Raw genomic sequence first — 23869 nt, forward strand, 5'->3', positions numbered from 1 at the left:
ATGACCTACTTAAATTAATTTGATCAGCTGATTCTATTTAATCTTTTAAAAAACAAATTAAAACTAATTTGTTCAGAAAGGCATTTAACTTACCATAACATTCTGACACAATGTTACAATTTGAGCCAGTCTTTATTATTTGTGTTTGTGTGTGTTTTTACTTATTGAACAGGAACAAATAAAAAAGTTCAAACAAAAGGCTTGCACCAAATGACATCACACTCTCATTACCCAGCAGCCTATATAAGGACTCTGTTAGTGTTTCACAGTCAGTTCACACAGGGGCTGCTTGTGGATCAAGTACTGTTACTCAAGAAAAATGAAAAGTTGGCTTCTGTTCTTTTCATTATGGAGTTGCATGGCTAGTCTTGTTTCTTCTGGTAGGTTTTTGATTCCTTTATTTATTGAATGTTTGTTTCCAACAGAAGTATAATAATTAAACACAATATTTTGATGTCAGCTTACATTTCCATATTTAATAACTCCAGTAAGTGATTTGTTAAGAAGGTTTTCAGAGGTATGAGCATTTGAAACTCCTCCTTTAGTTTTAGTTTCGTATATAATATTGTTTGCTTAGACAGGTTGTCTATATACTCATACAAAAGAGTTAACTATTGAGCCATTACTGAACAAGGTTCACCAACTGAGAATTTATCTATAATGAGGATTCATCAATACCCTGCCCTCAACATTCATTTTCTTTATTATTTTTTTGTGTTTTGCAACATGGGCTAGAGGACTGGTGTATCCTGGTATGCATTACTGGAATGTGGCTGTTAATGAATTTAAAGATCCTAGACTAGAATGTGCAGCCAAATTGCAGATGCACAATTACTATTCTAGCAAGTGCCAAGTATTTCTCCTGGCTTTATTAAATGTCACAGATAGATAGATAGCTCCAGTAATGTGTTCTGGTGGTCCTGTATATACTTTTGTATAAAATCTACAGGCTTGTTGGTATAAATCCCAACATTGACTGACAGTGTGGTCCAAAGAAAATAATATGTTTACTGTTATAAATATTCAAATTTTTGTAAATCTTTTATGGATGTAGTGATTGATTTAACCAGTCCTGCATATAAATGTAGATGTACATTTGTATTTGCTGCACTTTACTCCTTAGGTGACCTCTGTACTGTGTTGTGTGCTCTTGGCTCAAAGGTTTCAGGATGGAAATGTCCATTCAATATATTATAGCATAAACGCTTTCAAAGCTGACTTTGTTTTCATTAACAACAGGGACCAGAACTTGTTTTTCATAACAACTAGAAATAACAAAACAGGGGTGTTCAAAGTTTGTTCGCCAGTAGTTTAAAATATTATTTACTTATCCCTTCTTGTTTTTAGTCTTGCACTTTATACCACATATTTAATTTTTCTTCTGTTTTATGCCAGTTTTTTCCAGCTTCTTTGATATTTGCCTATATATATTGTCATTATGGATCAAACTCTCTAAGGAACATTTAAGATTGTCGTCAAACCTGTATCGCAAAAATGCTTAAAATCTGTCGATTTGTGACTCCAGATCAAATTCCAAAATAATATATTCTAAAAAAATTCATTCAAGTTGCCACATCTGATCCTGTTGCATCTTGATGAACAGTAGCAGCCAAGTCAGGTCTGAATGACTGGTGACCATACATTTTGTCATTTATGTTTCCTTTTGTTAAATACTTGTTGTTGAAGGTATGATATATGTATTGTAGGTTTGCTTTCTTAATTGAGGGCAACTGAAAAAAAGAATTCTGCTCTCTTTGTGAGGTAAAGTAATAAACCAACTAAGCTAGTACTTAGAAATGGCACAGTCTGTTATTACTTTGTTCAGTCTTTCCTGGACCAGTATCAGAGATCTGGGGCCTCATGTACAAGGCCGTGCGTAGAATTTACACTATAACATGGCGTACAGAGAAAAGCGGAAATGTGCTTACACACAAAAAAATCCAGATGCATAAATCTATGCGTACGCCAACTTCCACCTTCTTCCGCTACATAAATCTCGGTCAGCGTGAAAAGTAACACATGTGCACGCGCCTGCTGTCCTGCTCCAACTCCTTCCAGAATTATGCCTCTTTGAATATGCAGATCAATATAAATAGCCCTTAAGCTCAGCCTTCTGTGAAAAGGCAATGGCAAAAGCACAGGGGAAAATAGAAGAATTTCAGCGAATACAAAGTGGAGACAAGGAAAAACTTACTATTTGTTGGTTTAAACAAGGGTATAATCAACAAAAGGAAGTTGATCGAGTGACAGAGTGTCGGAGAAACTCGAAAGCTCAAGTTCGCAAAGTCGCACAGTGCCCGAAATAAAAAAGAAGTTGTCAGATATCAAAGTCGCCGTGAAAAGGCGAGTCGCAGCCCACAGTCTGAGTGTTTATATGAAAGCTTATTAGGGTACTGAGAAAAAAAATAGGCACACAGTGTTTAAAAAGCACGAAATGTCAACTTTAATCTCGAAATTTCCACCTTAATCCCGTAGTTTATTTTGTCATTAAAGTAGATCATAAACTTCATCTTAAAATCATTTCATTTACTAGTTTCTCAAATCCCATCATAACTAAAGTAGCACGTTACATGCTTTGTTTTGTATTTGATCTTCTATGTGCTCTATAACAATAATAATAATTATTTGCATTTATATAGCGCCTTTCTCACTACTCAAAGCGCTCAGCAATTGCAGGTTAAGAGCCTTGCTGAAGGGCCCAACAGAGCAGAGTCCCTTTTAGCATTTACGGGATTCAAACCGGCAACCTTCCGATTGCCAGTGCATATCCCTAGCCTCAGAGCCACCACTCCGTCCATGTGTGATAATCACTACATGTTTCTTAAACGGGCTTTCTCTTCCTCTGACAGGACACAGAATCCATTACAATCATGATATTACAGCTCTCTGAATAATTTAAAATACTGAGATGTTTACTTGATATAATTTTCATGATGACAGGAGTTAAAGCATGTTATTAAACATGGGAACTCTATGGCGTAGTGATTGTTCCTGCCTCACACAAGATGCTTGCTGCGCCATGCGCGACCTTTGATGAAATAATTTATTGCAGCAGTACTGTCTCTTTCAAATGTACTAACCTCCAATTCCTGTCCTTACTTTTCTTTCTCTAAGTAACCAATCACTACACAATCAGCTCTGTAATAGACATTAAGCCATCTGGTAGCTTAGGACGCCGATTCTTCAAAACCTTTAAGGAACATCAAAATATCTTTGTAGTACGTGTTTAATTATTCTATCCATCTATCTTTCCAGTGTCGCGCCAGCCCCAGCAAGAATACAGCGTGAGGCAGGAACAATCCATGAACGGAGTGCCAGCGCCTCAATAGCGCTGCGACACCGTGTCCTCACATGTTTAATTATTAACAATATAGATTATTTAAATGAAGTTAACATTTTATCTGTATAATATAATAAACATATTTTCCCTCATTTCATCTTAAAAATGATATCGTCATCATATGTAAATACGCGCTTCATAAAGTGGCTCAGGTTGTGCAATATTATAACTGTATCGCAAGTTTACAGTGAGGTAATTGTACTTATAAGTACAAAGTGTTCTACAAGGAGCACTTGATGGCCTGATTGAGTGCGTTTATAGTTCTTGGGATGAAACTGTTTCTGAACCCGCAAGGAAAGGCTCTGAAGCGTTTGTCGTATGAGAGCAGTTCAATAGACAGCATGGCTGAGGCAGTGTGTGCTTGATGCAGTATACCAATAATCTCTTTCCAATCAGCTGCTGTAGAGCTGTGATGCCCCACTCAGATACAGTGATATAAATATTCCTAGTGGTGCAGTGAGAGTAATATAGAAAAAGATGATCCACTGTGGCAATGCCTAACGGGAGCAGCTGAAAGAAGAAGAAGAAGGTGCAGTGAAAGAAACAACGCTAAAGCAGCTATGGTATTTAGAATAGTTTGACCATTCTGTGGACCATTATATTGTTACAGGTTAATTACAATCAGATGCATTAAACTAATAAACAATATTATTTGTTAATAAATAATAATAATAGTAATTAACCTTAATAAAAGGTTAATTTCAGTGTATTTATAAAGCCGCGTCAGGGATGTGGATCTAAAAAAGAAAGGGAAACCACACAGGAACAGTAGCACTGCTTTGACGCTGGGTGCTGCCAGTCTGCAAAACCGAGCAGAGAACTTGCGTACACCAGGGTTGGAGCTACCATGAAAATGTGCTTGGCTTTACGCCAAGTTTGAGTTTTATACATCGCGATTTGAGTGTGGAAACGTGCTTATGCAACATTTTTGTACGCACCATTTATACATGAGGCCACTGATACTCATTTTGTCAATTTTATATTATTTTTTTTATAGGGTTGTAGATAACAATTCTAATGTTTATTTTTGACTTCTACATTTACGTTGCTTTATTAAGTATTTTGATGCAGGTTAACCACCATTTTATTGGATAAGAATATTACTATTTTTGAGTCTCCTATCATTAGGGATAACAAAAACATATTTTTCAAAGCACAGGACTAGGAAATCATCATGCAGAGCCCAAAATTACACCTGAGCTTATGAAATTAGGCAAAACCTTTGTAAAATTTTAGTTTAGGTACTGCAAAAATGCATTTATTACTCATTCACTCTTGTGTAACAAGACCTTTACAAAGTTTTCATAACATTTATAAAACATCAGTAGATTGGTTATTCATCTCCATGCAGTGTGGCGTATTGACATGAGGGTAAAATGACTTGTTAATATAAGCGATTCACAGGCCTTATACTAAATCTGTAATACTGAGGGAAGTGTGTCTCAGTTAAGTCACCTCACACCACTTCAAAGTGACATTTTCTTAGACGGTGTAGGTGCCACATGGGCTGGATGGGCATCCTGGCCAGAAGAAGGGATGGTTCCTTACCCGGACGGGAGGCTCCTAAAAGGCATCCCGGCTGGGGAGGAGAAAGGGATCAGACCCAGAAGGAAGGATCAGAAGGGATGGATGGACAGCCCACTAGAAAGGAAAGATGTTGCTGGGAGCTTTTTAGTCCCCCACCACACTAGATGGCAGCAGCTCCAGATGTTAGTACCCATTGGGAAGCCAGCATGGCATGCCGGGAAATGTAGTCAGGCAGAGCAGCCCGGCTGGGGTCACTGGGTACCGCAAGGGGGTGCTACAGGGTGACAAACTCCCAGGAGAGTTGGAGCTGGGAGGAAGAAAAGCAATACTCAAATGGAGGAGGGCAGTGCGGTGGTAAGAGTATTGTGGAGAGAAGAATTGTAGAGAGAGAGAAAGAAACCTATGATTTTGTGCTACTTTTTTGTATTGTGTGAAGCAATTGTGATGAATAAACATCTTCTTTTATCTGATCCCGGGACTCTTGGTGTGTTTATGTTGGGGGATGCTGATGCACTTGGTTTCCATCACAAAGGTCACATTGCAGAGATGAAGAAACACTTTACTGATGCTTTGTAAGTGTCATGAACACCCAAAGAAACCTTTGTTAAGGATTTGTTACGTAATAGTAAATGAGTAATAGATGCATTTCTGCCGTACCTAAACTAAAATGTTACCAAAGCCTCTGTAGGATTAAGAAAGGACCAGAATAGAGGCAAAGAACGGCTCTGGTTATATTGTGAAAAATCTAAGCATATGAGTTAAAATTTCAAAAAGTTAGAGAAACTAAAGTACCCATTTTACATTAGGGTTGTCGTTTCTCAAAAGTCCCAACCTCTGAGGCAACACCCTTAACATCATTGGCAGCTGCACCTAAAGATGGGAGATCCAAAAATACTAATAATCATAAAAAAACAAAATGGCAGCCTAAGTACATAAAACTCTTAAATAAAACATGAAGTAAACTCTGAATCATAAGCTATAACCCCAAAAACCTACAAAACAAGTGTTGGATCTCTGAAATTTCTCCATCCATCCATTATGCAACCCACTATATCCTAACTACAGGGTGACGAGAGTCTGCTGGAGCCAATCCCAGCCAACACAGGGCACAAGGCAGGAAACAAACCCTGGGCAGGGCGCCAGCCCACCGCAACTTCTGAAACTTGTCCAGAAAAAATTAGAAATTGAAACCAATGCATAACAGATTATCAGTACTTTGTGGCCATGTTGTTATACAGGTGGTGATGCCCGTTGCTGGTCATGTGATGTGGAAGTCACATGAAATGTGGCATCATTTTTTTCAACTGCATACAAAGAGGTCCTAGTATTGGATCAAAAACGCAATATATTTTCCCTCTTGAATATTTTTGCACGTAATAGTTGAGGAACAGATATTAGACCATTCACTGGTGTTTTTTTAGTTTCATTTTTGGATAGTATTTTCTAATTTTGGAGGTTGCTTTTTTTCTGATCATTTATGGTATTCAGCCCTGGCTTGTTATATGACTTTTATTTGTGTCTCCCTTCCAAATCATCTAAGTGTCTTTTGGCTGCTCCTTTACCACAGTCAAAAGATTTACTATGAAACTGTGATTATTAGAAGTCATTATTTAAATGTAGCAAAAAATAATATTTTAACTGCTCTTCTTTGCTAAGATTTATACTTAATATAAAGAACATTTTTTTATATAAACATACATATTGGAGCTGCTGCACTCTTATCTATGTAGCCGTGTTACAAATTTATTAAACATTTCAGGAATGAAAGCTAGAAGCAAAGGACTAAACACATCCATCCATCCATCCATTTGCCAACCAGCTGAATCCGAACACAAGGTCACGGGGGTCTGCTGGAGCCAATCCCAGCCAACACAGGGCACAAAGCAGGAACCAATCCTGGGCAGGACACACACACACCAAGCACACACTAGGGCCAATTTAGAATCGCCAATCCACCTAACCTGCATGTCTTTGGACTGTGGGAGGAAACCCACGCAGACACAGGGAGAACATCCAAACTCCACGCAGGGAGGACCTGGGAACCAAACCCAGGTCTCCTTACTGCGAGGCAGCAGCGCTACCACTGCACCACTGTGCCACCCGGACTAAAGACAGTGCTTTACAAATCCATATGCACTGTAAAGGTACTTCTTATAGCTGAAAGATTCGCTCTAATTGTGAAGTTGCTTTATATTTGCTGTCTTTTAGTCTTTATGTGACCTCTGTACTGTTTTCATTTTCATGCTTGAGTAAACAGGCTAATGAATTGCTAAAGCTCACAAAGTTTGCTTTTGGAAACATTTGGACATATAACTCCATGATAAGTTCAAGGCCTGTTCTAAGAGGTTTGTCACCCTGCATGTGTTCATTCATATAATGTCTTTCAACCAACTTTTGATTCTCTGAATCAGTTGGACACAGATGGTCCTAAAAAGCCAAAGGGTCTGCAGATTTTCATTATGAGCATTTGTAACCACTATGAGTGTTAGGCATGCAGACGGCCAATACATTTCAAAAAATTTTGGAAACTAGAAATGGACACATTTAGTAGATTAGGATATTTGCCTAAGCCTGGGAGGTCTGGAGCAGACACAGGGCTTTCTCTTGACTTGCCTCCTTTTATATCCTAACTAAGGAGTATGAACAAGAGGGCAATATTCTCCAGAGTTTGTGTCAAAACAGATTCTGAACAGCAAGCGTATGATCAAAATCACAGAGCATCACTGTACATGTTATATTTTTATACAAGCTGTCATTTTATTACCAAAATTTCAATAAATTTGCTAGAAAGTGCATATGCAATAGACAAGAATAAAGATAAGTTAATCCTACTAAAGGCAATGCCACACATTAGCACTGTTGCTCAACAAGCTCAAAGTCACAAAGAGGTTGAACCCATCAGGGACATGCAAGGTGACACCGACAAGTACATGGACTGACACACACATTAAACCGAACACACAACACTGCATATACAGAAAGATTATAAAATAAAAGTAAAATTTAAAATTAAGTAAAAAATTAAGAATATAGGAATATAAACTCGAGAATAATTCTACTGTGCCTTAACCTACTGACACTGGTTACTAAAATAGCACTGTTAACGCACTGTTACACTAAATGCAGTAGAGGCTGATGGGGGATTTTGCTAGGTTTAAACTCACATATTCAGATATTAAGGCACTGAACTCACCAATAAAAGAGCTGAATTCAAAGAGCCTGGGAACTCGGTCTCAACCATCTTTTATTCACTTCATTTTTGTTATGAACATTTTTATTATATAAACAAATGCATTAAAATATATACATAAGTCTATACAGTGGTGCCTGCGGTTCACAAACACAATCTGTTTCTGAATTCTGTTCGTAGTCTAAAGCAATTTTTCCCATAAGAATGTACTGAAATGTAATTAATTGGTTCCCAAGCCCACCTAACCTTATTTTTTTCATTAGTTTTTGTTATTTTATAGTAAGAAATCTGAAAAAAAGACATTGCATTATAAAAAAGCCTTAATAATATGAAAATAAAAATATCCAATATAATACATCACGTTCATGCTTTTCAATGATTTCTTTTTTCACTTGTACAGTGATTTTCCTAACCACCTTCTTCTACTTTTCAACACCGCTACCACTCTTCACTTTCTTAGGTGCCTTGCTGAAATAGTAACAGGAGTTACTGTAACAAAGAACACAACATGTGTACAGTAAGAACTAGTACACCTGACTGCGACTGAAGACTGGGAATGAGTAGAAAGGATGCTTAGGTAGCGGGATGCTCTTGCGTTGCCAGGATTTTGTTTGTCAACCAAAACATGTTCGTTAACCACACCAATTTTTTTATGAAATTTTTGGTCATGAAACGATTTGTTCATAAACAGGGGCATTCATGAACCACAGGCATGACTATATAAGCTATTTGTATTGTAAATAAAATGAAATGCAAGCTGCCACACCCATCTATGAAATTCAACACAAGTGATGGGCAATGAGGTGGATACTGACAAAGCTTGAAAGTGGCAGTGTCAGGTTAGAGGATGCACATGCAACAAAGCAAGAGTGAATGAAGTGCAGCCATTTTGGGCATAGGAGCAGCTCACAACAGACTCGAAAAATCAGTGAGGTTTGCTGATGTGGACAGTTTCGTATTTAGTCAATTATGCCACCTGCCATTTACATACACATTCTATGAAATACATAAGTATGACTTTATTTTTTAAACTATTTACACACAGATATTAGTTACTAATTCATTGGTTATTTTATGTGGCATGCTAAACAAAAAGTATTGTTTTGCTTTTGTCACTTAAATACTGAAGCCATTTTATATTGAGTAGCAGCATAACTTTTTGAAGGCAACCCTTTGGTTCCTCTCACTCCTTTCAGAAGAATGGACAGAACCAGACAGATTTTTTTAAAATGTAACCAAGAGAAAAGACACAATCAAAAGCCAAAAGGGTCAAAAACCAGATGCACTGTTACCAAAGCCAAATTGCAAAACAGATTTGATTTAAACAAAAATAGACTGACAAAAATGTTTTTCTTTTCTGACACCTTGGATAGGAAATTACATTTTTGATCACCTTTCAAATCTGTCACATTGTTGACAAATGTTATAACCTTTGAGGATACTAACAACATGGCAAGCTTCCTAATAACCAGAGCACAAATCCCAATTATCAAGAAACAACAAAAATGGTGGTGAAAACCACCTAACAAAATTACAGAATTGAAACCAAACAGCTAATCTACAAACTTAACAGTAAAAACAGATTCCAAGAATTCAAAAAAGGTGGTGGATTCCATACAAAAAGATTAATGAAAACTATAAATTATAACATATGTAAAGTGTAATTTTTTTAATGTGGGAGATGCTTACAAAATATGCCAAGAAACTGTGCTGACTGCAGCTGCAGACAGTTTTATAATAAACTAAGACAGCAGATCTAATATCCACAGAAATCTTTTAGAATGGTAGTACAAAATGTCTACTTTATTTGTTATAATTACTACAAAAAAATACTGAAGCAACTTTTTGCTGAGCAGCAGAGTGATCTTGGAAATTTTTTTTTCCTATTACTTGAAAATGTATGCCCACATTTTAAATGGAAATGTATGCAAATAAGTAATGGTGTGTCAAGAAATCAATTACTTTATGTTCACTCAAGCTGTTCAAGGTTTTCTATTGTTTTGTGGGGTAGGACAGTAGGGGTGCGTTATCAAGATGTCAAGCTGATGGATCATTAGTAAGAAGAACGGGATTCAGATGCCACTTGGCGTAGCTCTGATGGTTATATTACAGAAAATTGTGTAGCAGGTCTTATGCTTGAAAGTATACAGGGTGTGAGATGTCTTAGCCAGTCGTTGGAGCTATGATAATGTAATTAATGTTAGCCTAGCTTTAGTTGTATTACTTTAACATGTACTTTATGAAGCAAACTTGGTTTCAGTGGGTGTTGAGTAATTACATTCTGTAAATTGACATATACCAACTTGATACTTTTTCATATAAAAATGGGGCTCAGCAGGATCCATAATAGCAGGGACACTGCTATAGTGGAGAAGAGGAGTCAGGTCAAAAGTCATGTTAAATCAACTTATTTTTGTTATAACTTTATAGCTAAAACAAAAATTTTAAAATGTTACCAACTGCATGATGCATGCACAAAACTACAAGTTAGGACAGACCTGGAAAAGAACAGAATTTTAGATCGACAGCTCCTCATAATGTAAGTTCATCAATATTACAGTTGAGATATGGTTAACTGACAATGGAGAAGAGATTGAGCATTTGAGTAGCAGTGAATGTCAATAACTAACCTTCAGAATAGACAATTATAATGCAAAACCAATCAGTATTTTTTCTAGTACAAATGGAAATGCAGGCATTGTTCATAGCTCCAAGAATGCAAAAAACAAATGCAATTGTGACCACATGTGATATCATACACACGTTGTTTACAAACTGATAACAATACTGGTTATTTAATGGCACTACAGGGTTCTTTACTGCTTTGTGTAGATCCTCATAGAGGTACTTTGCATATAAGGTAGTTTTTTTGTGCTTTGAAAAACTTCCTAATATTGTATGTAGAAAAAAACCCTAAATCTTTAAAGCATGGCAGGCTACCTAGCAGGGAACTAACAGATTAAGTAAATCTGGACTTCGCCTGTGTTATGGTATGCAGCAAGTCCTTTTGAAATCATAAGCCATCGGTATTTCACAAATCTGTTACCATTTATTCATGGTTATTCACTGTATGGAGAATGTTATGGATAAAAATAAGCAAAGTTTTTTTTTCTGGAAACTCCATGTGGATGTGTCTTTTGGGAACCTAGAACATTTCTCTGAAGACTCACTCTGGCACCTTTCTTTTTTAAGAGTGCCCTTTCTACATTCCCAGAACTTTAGCATTGATTCCAGGTTCTGCAATACCATTTTAGACCATTGCTGTTGTATCCCTGAAGCTGTAGTGACCTTTTAGGTTAACAGCAATTTCCTTTGCCAGTTCATCCAACATTTTAAATGGTGGAGAGTCAGAGTCTATCTAATAAAAAGAAGTTCAAGGCAGAGATTACATGGTGAGTGGTGTCACTACAAACTGTGAAATACAGTATTTTACATTGCAAAACTACCTGATAGCCAATGTACTCCAGAGAGAGGCCACATCCCAAGATTCTTAGCATTACCAGCTATCACACTTAAGACCTGAAAATGCGAACAACAGTTATCCTGAGAAAACTGTTACAATAAAACATTCAGCAGACAAAATGCAATACTACTTAAAGAATTTATTTTGAAATATTTATATTAAATTTACTCAAGATCATCTCCTTTTGTGCCACTCTAAAAAATCTCCCTTGCATCTTTGTTTAATCCTATACCAGTGGCATCAGGCACAAGGTGGGAACCAAGGCTGGATTGGGCACTGGAGCAATGCATGGTCCTCTCAAACACACACCCATCCTCACACCAGACTCATTTTGAAATCATTAAATTAACCAAACGTTCTCGACCTCTTTTTAAACCATGACCACATTTAAAAAGAGATAGCCCCACCCACCTGTTATTTTCTATTTTAGGTTTCTAATTGGAATTATTTTTGGAATCTATGATGATATCAACAAACCTTATGAATATTCACAACAACATGCTTGACCTCTACATTCAATAACATAAAATTGTAACAAAAGGGGATGAAGTTCTTTGATATTAAGTTTATAATGAAAAGATTCTTCTTTTTTCCCAGCAGGATCTAAGTAATGTGAATTGAAAAGGACCCAATGAAAAAACAGAAGCATGTGATTTTGATAGAACATTGACAGTAAAAATAACATCAGGCAAACATCAACACTTCCAACCCTGACACAATATATACAACATCAAAACAAGTTTAGTTGGAAAAGTTTAGTTGGAAAAAGTTCAGCATTGCTGTCCATGTTGAATGATCACTGGAAATACCAATATAAAACTGAACAAAACTGCATTGCATGCTTTATAATGCACAGCCTCCTGATTTGCAGTACAAACTGCTTCTGAAGAGGCTCAGGGACGTGAACTCCTCAACACAGTTTGTCATTTGTTTTAGTGTCATTTGAATGTTGTTGCCTGTTAAGATAACTAAACATTCAAAATGTACATTATATTCATTTGAGGTTGTGTTCACACCTACAAAGACTGAGAATGGGTGCCACTGATCGCATTTGCACACCCTCTGAATATCCTCTAAAATATCTTATGTTTTCTGTCTCATAAAAATTAACTTGATTTGGTGGATCTACATGTCATACTCAATTTTAATTCTAGTTTTTCATAATGCATGGCACCCAATTGTAGTACTGCACTTCATGTATCATGGTTTGCTTTTGTAATGCTTGTTAAATAAAGACATCTGGTAAAAAATGAATAATAACAACAATAATAATTTATATCTTGTATAGCCCAAAATCACGCAATGAGTGCTGCAGTGGGATTTAATAGGCCCTGTTTTTGACAGCACCCCAGCCTTGACTCCCTAAGAGGAAAAGAAAAAAAAAACTTCCCAAAAATACCCTTGTAAGGAAAAAAAAGAAGAAATCTTGGGAAAGTCAATTCATAGACAGACGTCTTTCCAGGTATGTTGGCCGCACAATGAGTGTCAAATGGGATAAATACAACACACAAAACAGAACACAAGTAATCCTCTTCAGAGTCAGATGGCCGATCTATTATGGCAACTTCAGAAATAAAATACAACAATACAAATTACTTTGTTCTTGCACAGCACACCTCACCGAGTGCAGGCACAGAGTACTGCAACAATTCTCAAGGCAAAATGCAAGAATAAATTATACAACTCAATAAATATTGAACTATCACTTACTATATAAGAATACTTTTTTGTTCAAATACATCAAAAGCAAAGTAGAAACTAATAAACATAAATGAAAAACAATAATATCTGTCGTTCAGCTATTTGTAGAACCACGACTAGACTGTAGAAAAAGAGTCAGACAAGCCAGACACAATCAGAGTCCAGGAGACCTTGGCCAACTAGTCACCTTCTCCCTACTGGCCATTCTACAGCTGAGTCAGTACTGGGCTGGCCAATCTGATGAAAAGTCCCTTCTACCCGATGACAGGCAGACAACTTGGCAGTAGAGCAGTGGTGCCAAGTGCCATATGAGGATACCAAGAAGAGAAACATAATAGGGGAGGGTTAGTAACAGTTTACTAATATATCATTTATATTTTCGTACTATGACTAACAGCAGAGAATCAGTATGCACAGCTAATCACAGCTCTACTCAGGGTATACTAAACTGAAGGAGTGAGTTTTCAGCCAAGATTTAAAAACGGAGACAGAAGGGGCATCTTTTATAGTAGCAGACAGACTATTTACCAGCTTTAATTAATCCTTAGATTCATAAGTAGACCAGCATCTTGAGATCTTAATGTGTGCTCTGATTTGAAAGTAATGGTAAGTTCATATAAATAAGCAGGACCTTGGCCATTTAAGGCTTTATATGTTAAAAGGAGAATTTTGAAATCTGCCCTAAACTTAACTGGGAGCCAGTTTAAGGATTTAAGAACTGAAGTTATGTGTTTGTACTTTATGGTTCTTGTAATTCTTGCAGCAGCCTTTTGAATTAACTGAAGTTGTATAAAGAATGATTTGAACAGTCAGTGAATACCACATTGCAGTAGTCAGTCCTATTAGAAATAAATGTATGAATGAATGAATTTCTCAGTATATTGCATATTTAGAAAATGCATTTTTAAGATGGAAAAAATATGTTTTGGGTAGTTTATATTATTATTATTATTATTATTGTGCCCAGTTGATAGTTGACTGCTGTATGTTGCATAATATTTAGTCCAATCCTTGCTCATCCAGCCTTCAGGGCTTATGTCTTGTGTTTTAATGCCTTACATAAGTAATATGTGAACAATGTTTCTAAATGCTTAAAAATAAATTAATCAAGCTGCATACATTTATTAGTGAAGGAATGAACTAAGTCTGTAAAGAGGACCAACAAAAGCATGTGTGACTGCCCTGGTCCAGGGTATCACTGACTAGTAAGTAAGGAGACTACAAGCTAAAGAAGCTGGAAACAACAATAAGCAAATACATTTAGAAAAGTACCTGTGTAAAAACAGCATATGACAGCAGAGGATGGTTTTATCAGAGGAATGTCCTATGAAAGTAATCTTTCAGATTTTTTGAGCAGGCTACTGCAGTAGTTGACAAAAGCAAAACATTCAAAATCTATACTAATATAATAAAAGGCAAAGCCCTCACTCACTCACTTACTCACTCACTCACTCACTCACTCACTCACTCATCACTAATTCTCCAACTTCCCGTATAGGTGGAAGGCTGAAATTTGGCAGGCTCATTCCTTACAGCTTACTTACAAAAGTTAGGCAGGTTTCATTTCGAAATTCTACGCGTAATGGTCATAACTGGAACCTCTTTTTTGTCCATATACTGTAATGGAGGAGGCGGGTGTCGCGTATCGCGTCATCGCGCCTCCTATGTAATCACGTGAACTGAAAACAAGGAAGAGCCCCAAAGAGCGCTGAAGAAAACATTCATTACACAATTGAGAAGGCACAAGAGAGCAGCTCACGTGAACTGACTGAATGCAGCACGAGTGATCACTTCGATACTGCGGAAACAAAGCACGGTGTAAAACGTAAGTTTAAATTAAGTTTATAGAAACGCTACCGCTGCCATTTGCAATACCATATTCGCGAGATACAAGTTTAATGAGAAGACACGAGGTATAAACGAGACTTTGGATGACTTTGTAACGGATTCAAAATTGCTATAGCGAGAAACTTTTAAGTGCCGGGTCTTAGCTAACATTAAATAAAGCCGTGGACATCACAACATCACACAAGACAGCGGCTCACGTGAACTGACTGAACGCAGCACGTCGGAAACAAAGCACCGTGTAAACCTAAAGTTTAAATTAAGTTCATAGACCTACAAAAGGTTGCCATTGATTTGAGGCAAGATTGCTTTTCTCCTATACAACTATACGTTGCATTCTTAACAGTAAGCTTGCACGGCTTTGTCATATTACAACCGGAGTGCTGAACTATAACAATCGTAAAAAAAGAAAAAAAAAGCGAAGAACCCGTGGATTAAATAAAAAGGCTCCTTCCTTGGCGAAGCAAGGAAAAAGGAAGACCTTACATGGCGTTTGTTTACAAAACAGCGGAATAGCTGTGTTAAGGCTGCGTCACAAAAAAACAGCAGTGCGCCTTATATGAGCAGGCAGTCAGCTAAAGAAGGGAATCAATAAATAACTATAATCGTAATAAACGAACAAAAAATAGCGGAGAATCCGCGGACTACATAAAGGAAATGGGTACCTGAACAGAACAGTGAGTCTCAAATAGCTACACAATAACTATAACAATCTTTATAAACGAAAAATAAAAGAATACAGAACCGCTAAGCTAGGAGAAAGGACGGCCTTATATGGCATTCGTTTATAAAACAGCGGAGAGGCTGTGTAAAGGCAGCTTAACAATAAAACAGATCCTTAACAAATTGTTATTGGTATATTTTCCCTCAATTTAAAAAGGTTTTCTTTTCTTCTTAATAAAAATTTAAAAGCAGTACTTCACGGGGATTTATATATATATATATATATATATATATATATATATACATATATATGTGTATGTATGTATATATGTATGTCTATATATATATGTAGATATGTATATATATGTGTGTGTGTATATATATATATATATATATATATATATATATATATATATGTAGATATGTAAATATGTATATGTATATATATGTGTCTGTATGTGTACATATATATATATATATATATATATGTATGTGTATGTATATATGTATGTGTGTGTGTATGTATGTGTGTATATGTATGTATATATATGTTGATATGTGTATATATATATATATGTATATATATATGTGGATGTGTATATGTATACAGTAATCCCTCGCTATATCGCGCTTCGCCTTTCGTGGCTTCACTCCATCGCGGATTTTATATGTAAGCATATTTAAATATATATCGCGGATTTTTTGCTGGTTCGCGGATTTCTGCGGACAATGGGTCTTTTAATTTCTGGTACATGCTTCCTCAGTTGGTTTGCCCAGTTGATTTCATACAAGGGATGCTATTGGCAGATGGCTGAGAAGCTACCCAGCTTACTTTTCTCTCTCTCTTGCGCTGACTTTCTCTGATCCTGACGTAGGGGGATTGAGCAGGGGGGCTGTTCGCACACCTAGACGATACGGACGCTCGTCTAAAAATGCTGAAAGATTATCTTCACGTTGCTATCTTTTGTGCAGCTGCTTCCTGAAACGACATGCTGCACGGTGCTTCGCATACTTAAAAGCTCGAAGGGCACGTATTGATTTTTGATTGAAAAACAAACTCTGTCTCTCTCTATCTCTCTCTCTCACTCTTTGTCTGCTCCTGACGGAGGGGGTGTGAGCTGCCGCCTTCAACAGCTTTGTGCCGCGGGCATACTTAAAAGCCAAACAGCCCTATTGATTTGTTTGCTTTTCTCTCTATCTCTGTGACAGTCCCTGCTCCTGACACACACTCCTTTGAAGAGGAAGATATGTTTGCATTCTTTTAATTGTGAGACGGAACTGTCATCTCTGTCTTGTCATGGAGCACAGTTTAAACTTTTGAATAAGAGACAAATGTTTGTTTGCATTGTTTGAATAACGTTCCTGTCTCTCTACAACCTCATGTGTTTCTGCGCAAATCTGTGACCCAAGCATGACAATATAAAAATAACCATATAAACATATGGTTTCTACTTCGCGGATTTTCTTATTTCGCGGGTGGCTCTGGAACGCAACCCCCGCGATGGAGGAGGGATTACTGTATATATATATATATATATATATGTATATATATATATATGTGTGTGTGTATATACATATATATATATATATATATATATATATATATATATATGTATATGTAGATATGTATATATATGTATATATGTTTATGTATATATATGTTCACATAACCTCTTTAACACACTACTTCTCCACTGCGAAGCGCGGGTATTTTGCTAGTAATTTAATAAAACTTCCAAAAAGCTATTGATAATCCCACCCTGAAGATTAATTCTGAAACTAGAAGCTGTAGACATCAGAGTTAACCTGCAAAACTGGATGTCAAGTTGGCGAACCGGCAGGAAACAAAGAGTACAGATAAGAGGAGAATGCTCCACATAATAATAATAATAATAATTCATTACATTTATATAGCGCTTTTCTCAGTACTCAAAGCGCTATCCACACAGGGAGGAACCAGGAAGCGAACCCACAATCTTCCACAGTCTCCTTACTGGAAAGCAGCAGCACTACCACTGCGCCACCTGTGAGGACCACATGAAGTGAGGTTATCAGTGGAGTCCCTCAGGGGTCTTTCCTTGGACTGTGTGTAGTAAATTGGAGCAATGGCAGACACTGAGGCAGCAAACACACCTCAAAAAAGCCTGTATAATCTTTAGAACAGGCAAACACTTGGAAAGTGCAGTTTAACATAGGAAAGTGCAAAATGCTGCATGTGAGCAAAAGGAGTGTCCGTTATAAATACAAGATGGGAGACACTGGAAACAACCTCTGAATAGGATTTGGGTGTTTATGTTCATACACCATTTTCATTATCTAGGCAATACACTGAAGTGATTAAAAAGGCAAGTATTGTTTGAAGTTATATAGAGAAAACTGTTGCATACAAATTGAGAAATGTTATCCCCAGAGTATATAATGTACTAGTGAGACCTCACCTGGAGTACTGTTTGCATTTCTGGTTACCATGCTATCAGAAAGACACAATGGTACTTAAAGCTGTACAGAAAAGAGCACCTAGGAGAGTTTCAGGACTTAAGAGCATGTCCTAGGGGGTATTTTCCGAACGTCGCTTAAATCATCCAAGATCAGATGCCACATCTTGGATGAGTTAATGCCAGTGAAACTCATCCAGGATAAGTCAGTTTTTCAAACGCAGCTGTGTAGTAGATTAGTTTAACTGGATCTAATCATCCGAGATGAATGCACGCGCCCGTGCTGATTGAAAAGCCCATATATATTGAGTCTTGAATACATGATCAGCAAGTCTTTGATAGGCTGTAGCAAAATGACGAAAGAACAGACGCATTTTTTTTTTACACAAGTGGAGTAAGACCTTTTATTCGAAGGACACGAAGAATTTCAAGATTTAATATGCACAAGGGGTAACACTGCAAAAGCAGCCCAAACCAGAAAAGACGGCTGGCAAAAAGTGGCCAACAAATTAAACGCATGTGCATTGTACTTACTGAAAGCAGCGTTTCATTACCTATGTGTCAGATTAATTATTTAATATGTCATAATTCCCGATCAAACATGAGCACGAGGAGAACACGGGAACAGGTTAAAGTGAAGTACAAGAATATACTTCAAACTGGTAAATATAACAATTTAAAGAATTGTTGACATAAAGAATCATATATAATGTAAAGAACATTAATTTTAAAGCTAAGAAGAAGGCAGACAAGCTAAAAACAGGCGGAGGTCCACGTGGTCCAGACCTAACCCCTGCAGAAGAGTTGGCTCTCCAGCAAAATGCCCATCAGCCTGTTTCTGAGGGCATTCCAGGGGGAAGCTCCTCCTCAGAACCAGTGGCAGGATGCAGTGGTCACTTCATTTCAGGTAAAGGATGGTCATTGCATGTATTTGTCCTCAATGTGTGCCATAGGTAGGTTTCATATAGCCCTCTTTTTTTTTTGGGTCAGTTGCAGGGAATGTCATATCCCTAGAACCTGTGTCTGATCAACGAGATATTGACAAAGGTAAAATTTTTGATGAAGACACTGTGTCTGATTATTCATCAGGAGGAGAGGTACATTTTCCAAATAATGTTTGATCTAACTCCACTGTGATCAGTCCCATGTGCCCCAATCACATTTGGAAACCCTGGGTAATGAGAATGTTAGGCCGATTGTGAGATTCTTTATGGCACTCTGGGTGTTTTAGCCTGTGTATTACCTACCTGCAATGGCATGAAATGCCTCTTTTGTCTGCACACGCAGATGTCCAGTAAACACTATGAAAACCCGAAGGAAATATTTCAGAGCCAAACAGACTTTACGAATTGCCTGGCAAACTGCACTTTTAGATAGATTTTCCGCATCGCCTACAGTATATAAAAAAAGTGCCGCTTGCAAAAAACCTCAAAGCAATGCCTACTGTCTGTGTGGTTGTGAGAGCCCGACTTCACAGAGTCTGACTTCGAATATAAGGTCCTAATAAATTTTTGAGGTAGAATATTCCCCCTCGGCTAAAGCGGTATCTTTCTAAAAGAATTTCCTCCGGGAGCAATAAAGGATCTTGCTGATCGCGCAAACCCCTCCCTATATGAAATTCTCTTCTTATAATTTGCGTACTTGATATCAATTGGTCGCTCATTCATGAACGGCGAAGTCATGACTAAATGAATTCCACACACGGACACTGATTAAGTGTGTGAGCTAATCCTTGTTTACATCGAACAAACCTGCTCCGAGCAGGTTTGAGGATTAGGATGTGTTGCTATGACAACACTTCCAGCAAGAGTTTCGAAAAACCGACAGATCCAGGATCAGGCCAAATCATCAACAATTATATCCGCCGAAAAATACCCCCCTAGTCTGACAGACTCAGAGAATTAAATCTGTTTACTCTTGATCAGTGGAGACTGCATGAGGATATAATTCAGGTTTACAAAATGCTCAAAGGTATTGATAAACTACATCCAGACCAATTTTTCAACTAAACAGTGAATCACGTGCTCGGACATCAGTGAAAATCAATTAGGAAGTACAAATAGGACTGAAGCCAGGAAGCACTTCTTTATGCAAAGAATTGTGGGAATCTGGAAGAAACTTCTGAGACATGGAGTTGAAGTAGAAACCTTGTTAGCCTTTAAAAAGAATCTGGATGAGGTATTAGATTAGCTTAGCTATTAGCTATAAACAAACAGGCTTAATAGTCTCCTCTCCTTTGTCAAGTTTTTTATGTTGTTAGTTCTACAAGCTGACCCCCATAAATGAGATGAAGAATTTTCAGGTGCTGTCCATTATAAAGGAAAATTCCAAAATAAATAAATGTAATACAAAATGATACAAAAAAGGAAATAATCAACACAATTTTATTTTAAAAAGCAACAAAAGCTTTCCAGGGAAAGAAAACCAATTTTTAAAAACTATAAACAAAGACAGAGTTCCAGCAAAAGACATGATATTTTACAATGTTTTGAGATTAATTCAAGGAAGAAAGAAGAATGGCCATTAAACCCACTAACCATGGTGCCAGAGAGCATCACCATGATTAGCACATGCAACTAAAAATTTCACTCTACTTTGTACAGGCAAAAAATAATAACCCTATAATATAGCAACTGGGAACCACCTTTGTGAAAGAATCTCCTGAGACCTCAAAAGGAGCCTTCAGAAGAGCTCCAAAGAAGAGTCCTCAGAGGCGCCTGTTCCACATGTGTACTCCCAGATACTTCATCCCATCCTGAGTGCCATTTTTTGATTTCTTGTTGTCAAAGCGCAAATGCTGCATGGTAGTCTAATAGCGGTTACGGGACATCGAATCTTTGATTGCCGGTACAACAAATAGTTCTGACTCGGCATCAACCACAGCAACAACTGTGGTCATTGCTGCTCTTGTGAAAAGAATGGAGATAAACGCCATCAACTCAGAGAGGGAAAGGCAAGTTGGTTGTACCATGTGAATGTCACTGACAGAATAAAACTGAATAATAAAAAAAACAAGCGCTAACTTTTACAAGTAGCCAATTATTACACTGGGTGTTACAGACTCAAACCAAATTTATGTTTTTATTATATTATAGTAATAATAATAGCAGCTCACTACTCAAAACGTGTAGCGCCCGTACTCAAGCCCAGATCCTTTTGGCTATAAGGCAGGAGTTCATACCTCTGCACCATCCAAGAAAGCATAACTCATTGACAGCAACTTGTAAATTGAATGATTTTTTTTTTTCTTTATTTCGCTTTACACAATTTCTTGTATTAGGAATTTGTTAGTTTTTGCATACCCCTTGGGGTCAGAGCGCAGAGTCAGCCATTGTACAGCACCCCTGGAGCAATTACAGGTTAAGGGTCTTGCTCAAGGGCCCAGCAGAGTAGGATCTCTTTTGGCAGTGACAGGGATTCGAACCGGCAACCTTTGGGATACCAGCACAGATCCTTAGCTTCAGAGCCACCAAACTTTGGTTATATTCTTGAATAAAAGCGCACATGTTTATTTGATATTTTGACTAAAGTATTCACACATTTTACACTTCACGTCATTATTAGTATAACATGGAAAAAGTTTCTGCTTTAGGTAAGTGTTCATCATTTTTTGCCTCGCACTTCCTGTCATCCTATATTTACATAGATTATTGTAGACACGGAACACACATGAAATGTATGTATTCCAAATAACGATATATTATTTACCCTGTACAACTCCAGGCACCTCACACCCAGATTAACACACTTGAGCTCTGAGAATTTTGTGACTGACTTCAGCTGCGTCTTTGGGGGATGGTATAGCAGGCTGCTTGTGCTGATTGACACATTTGCAAAACAAAAGACCCTAACGGAGAGTCGCAAAGGAATTTAAGGTGGCCTAGGATTACAAATTTTTTCATAAGCTTCAGGGATTCTAGTGTTAAATCTTTCTGTTTTATTGAATAGAGTTGACAATTGCCTTTCATGTAAAGCACTCTTTTTTTTCTGAAAGCGCTTCAAATAAATGTAATGTGCATTTTATTGCACTTGTTGGTGTCATGAATTGCCATTTTGTTGCAACAAATATTATTACATCTTACACATCTGGTCTAGATATGTCATACAGTCACTTGTACAACTCGACACATACAGCAAATATTAAAAAAAAGTAATAGATAAATGAAAAGTGCAGAGACTTCTAGTAAAACGGAAGGCTTGAATTGAAGACGTGCCCCCCCAGCATTCATGATGTAAACACATGACAGTTTTAACTGTCCACATGGTGTATACATGATACAATGATTATAATTGTTAACCTTATGTGTATCTTGCCATTTTTTACTCTATATTGGTGTAATAACACTACAAATGTACTGTATTTTATCATTTTATTTAAACGCTATGCAGGAATTGCACATGTAATTATCAACTAATGGGTTCTTTTTAGATAACAAGGTGTGGGGTCAAACCATGTGAATGCCTCAGTTATTAGTTTTTTAAACTTGTGGTGCCTTAACTTAGTTGGCTTGGTGCCTGGGTGACTGCCAGTCTAGTATTAATGTCAAAGCCTCTTTACATCACCATTGACACAATGCCATGATCCAATCCTATCTCCTTTCGTCTAGTATGGACTTAACTCTGACATGCCTTCATTAGATTTCCTTGTATCACCTTCTCAGTGACCCTGTTGAAGTGTTGACAGGTTGTTCACTCGGGCTAAATGCTAAAAGTACATTACCCCCTTTTGGACTTTGTACAATATTGAATAAATTCAAACTTTGCTACTGACTTATCAGGCTTTGAATTAGTAGACAGTGTCACCTAGTGGCCATATCTATAAACCAGAGAGATTTTCTTTTAAATTCCACTAATGATGTAATGTTCTGCATAGCACATATTAAGTGTTGAGGATGTTACTTTATGAAAAAGAATATATAATTGCTATACTTATGAATCACAACTAGTACCCTTATTCATTTATTACTACATATAATCCTGACATCTTCTGATACAGGCTAATTGATTTGCCTTTGTCCCACTGTGTGTCATTCCCAAACCAGGCAGTAAGACTTTGTGTCAGAATACATAACTTTCAAAGGTAGAAGTATAGAAGTTCTTTAGTAAATGGGAGGGCAGCCTGAAATCCCTAAAACGTCCGCGGTGTTAAAGATGTTGTGCCTTCTTTATCAAGGTGGACCCCAAGGTATATAAAACTGTCCACTCTCCCCACCTGGGTTCTGTTAATGCTTGTTCTCAATGCTGCTAGGCTCAGATTCTGGGACCTTGTAATAAATAAACACCAGTGAATTCAGAATATTGATGGATGATATAATTGATGGAATTATCTGCAGGAAAATTTTTCAAATAAAAAGAACTTTTTAAGTAGTTGTTAAAATTATGAAGTAGTGCTATTTGTGAAAGCAGTCATTAAAATTGATTCTTTATGTAGTTTTGATGTTTGTGGCTTAGTTGTTTAGTTGTAGCTTTGGAAAGACGAGATAAAATCAAACAAGGATTTTCCAACTATCAGATGAGTGAAAAATAAACAATAAATTAAGTGTCAATTTAGTGTCAGAAAATTTAAAGTTAAACTTGATATTAAACTCTGTCAAGTATTAGGATGTATCTAGGATTTTTAAATAAAAATTGAGTACACATCTCTAATGCAAATCCAATAATGTGTAAATATGTGCTCTGTCAATGAACTCTAAAATGAGCAGCAG

At 37.1% G+C, this 23869-nt stretch overlaps 1 protein-coding gene across 6 annotated transcripts in view; it reads left to right on the forward strand.

Annotated features, from left to right (window-relative positions):
- Positions 1–238: 238 nt before the first annotated feature.
- Positions 239–23869, forward strand: part of LOC114658913 (complement factor H-like) — a 249862-nt gene continuing 226231 nt past the window's right edge. For all 6 annotated transcript variants that reach the window (XM_051933306.1, XM_051933310.1, XM_051933311.1 and 3 more), the window contains exon 1: positions 239–380. In XM_051933306.1, coding sequence (XP_051789266.1) covers positions 320–380 — 61 coding nt within the window. In that variant the 5' untranslated portion in view covers positions 239–319. The remainder of the gene's footprint in view (positions 381–23869) is intronic.

The sequence above is a fragment of the Erpetoichthys calabaricus genome, chromosome 10 (genome assembly GCF_900747795.2).
Source record: "Erpetoichthys calabaricus chromosome 10, fErpCal1.3, whole genome shotgun sequence".
Lineage (NCBI taxonomy): Eukaryota > Metazoa > Chordata > Cladistia > Polypteriformes > Polypteridae > Erpetoichthys > Erpetoichthys calabaricus.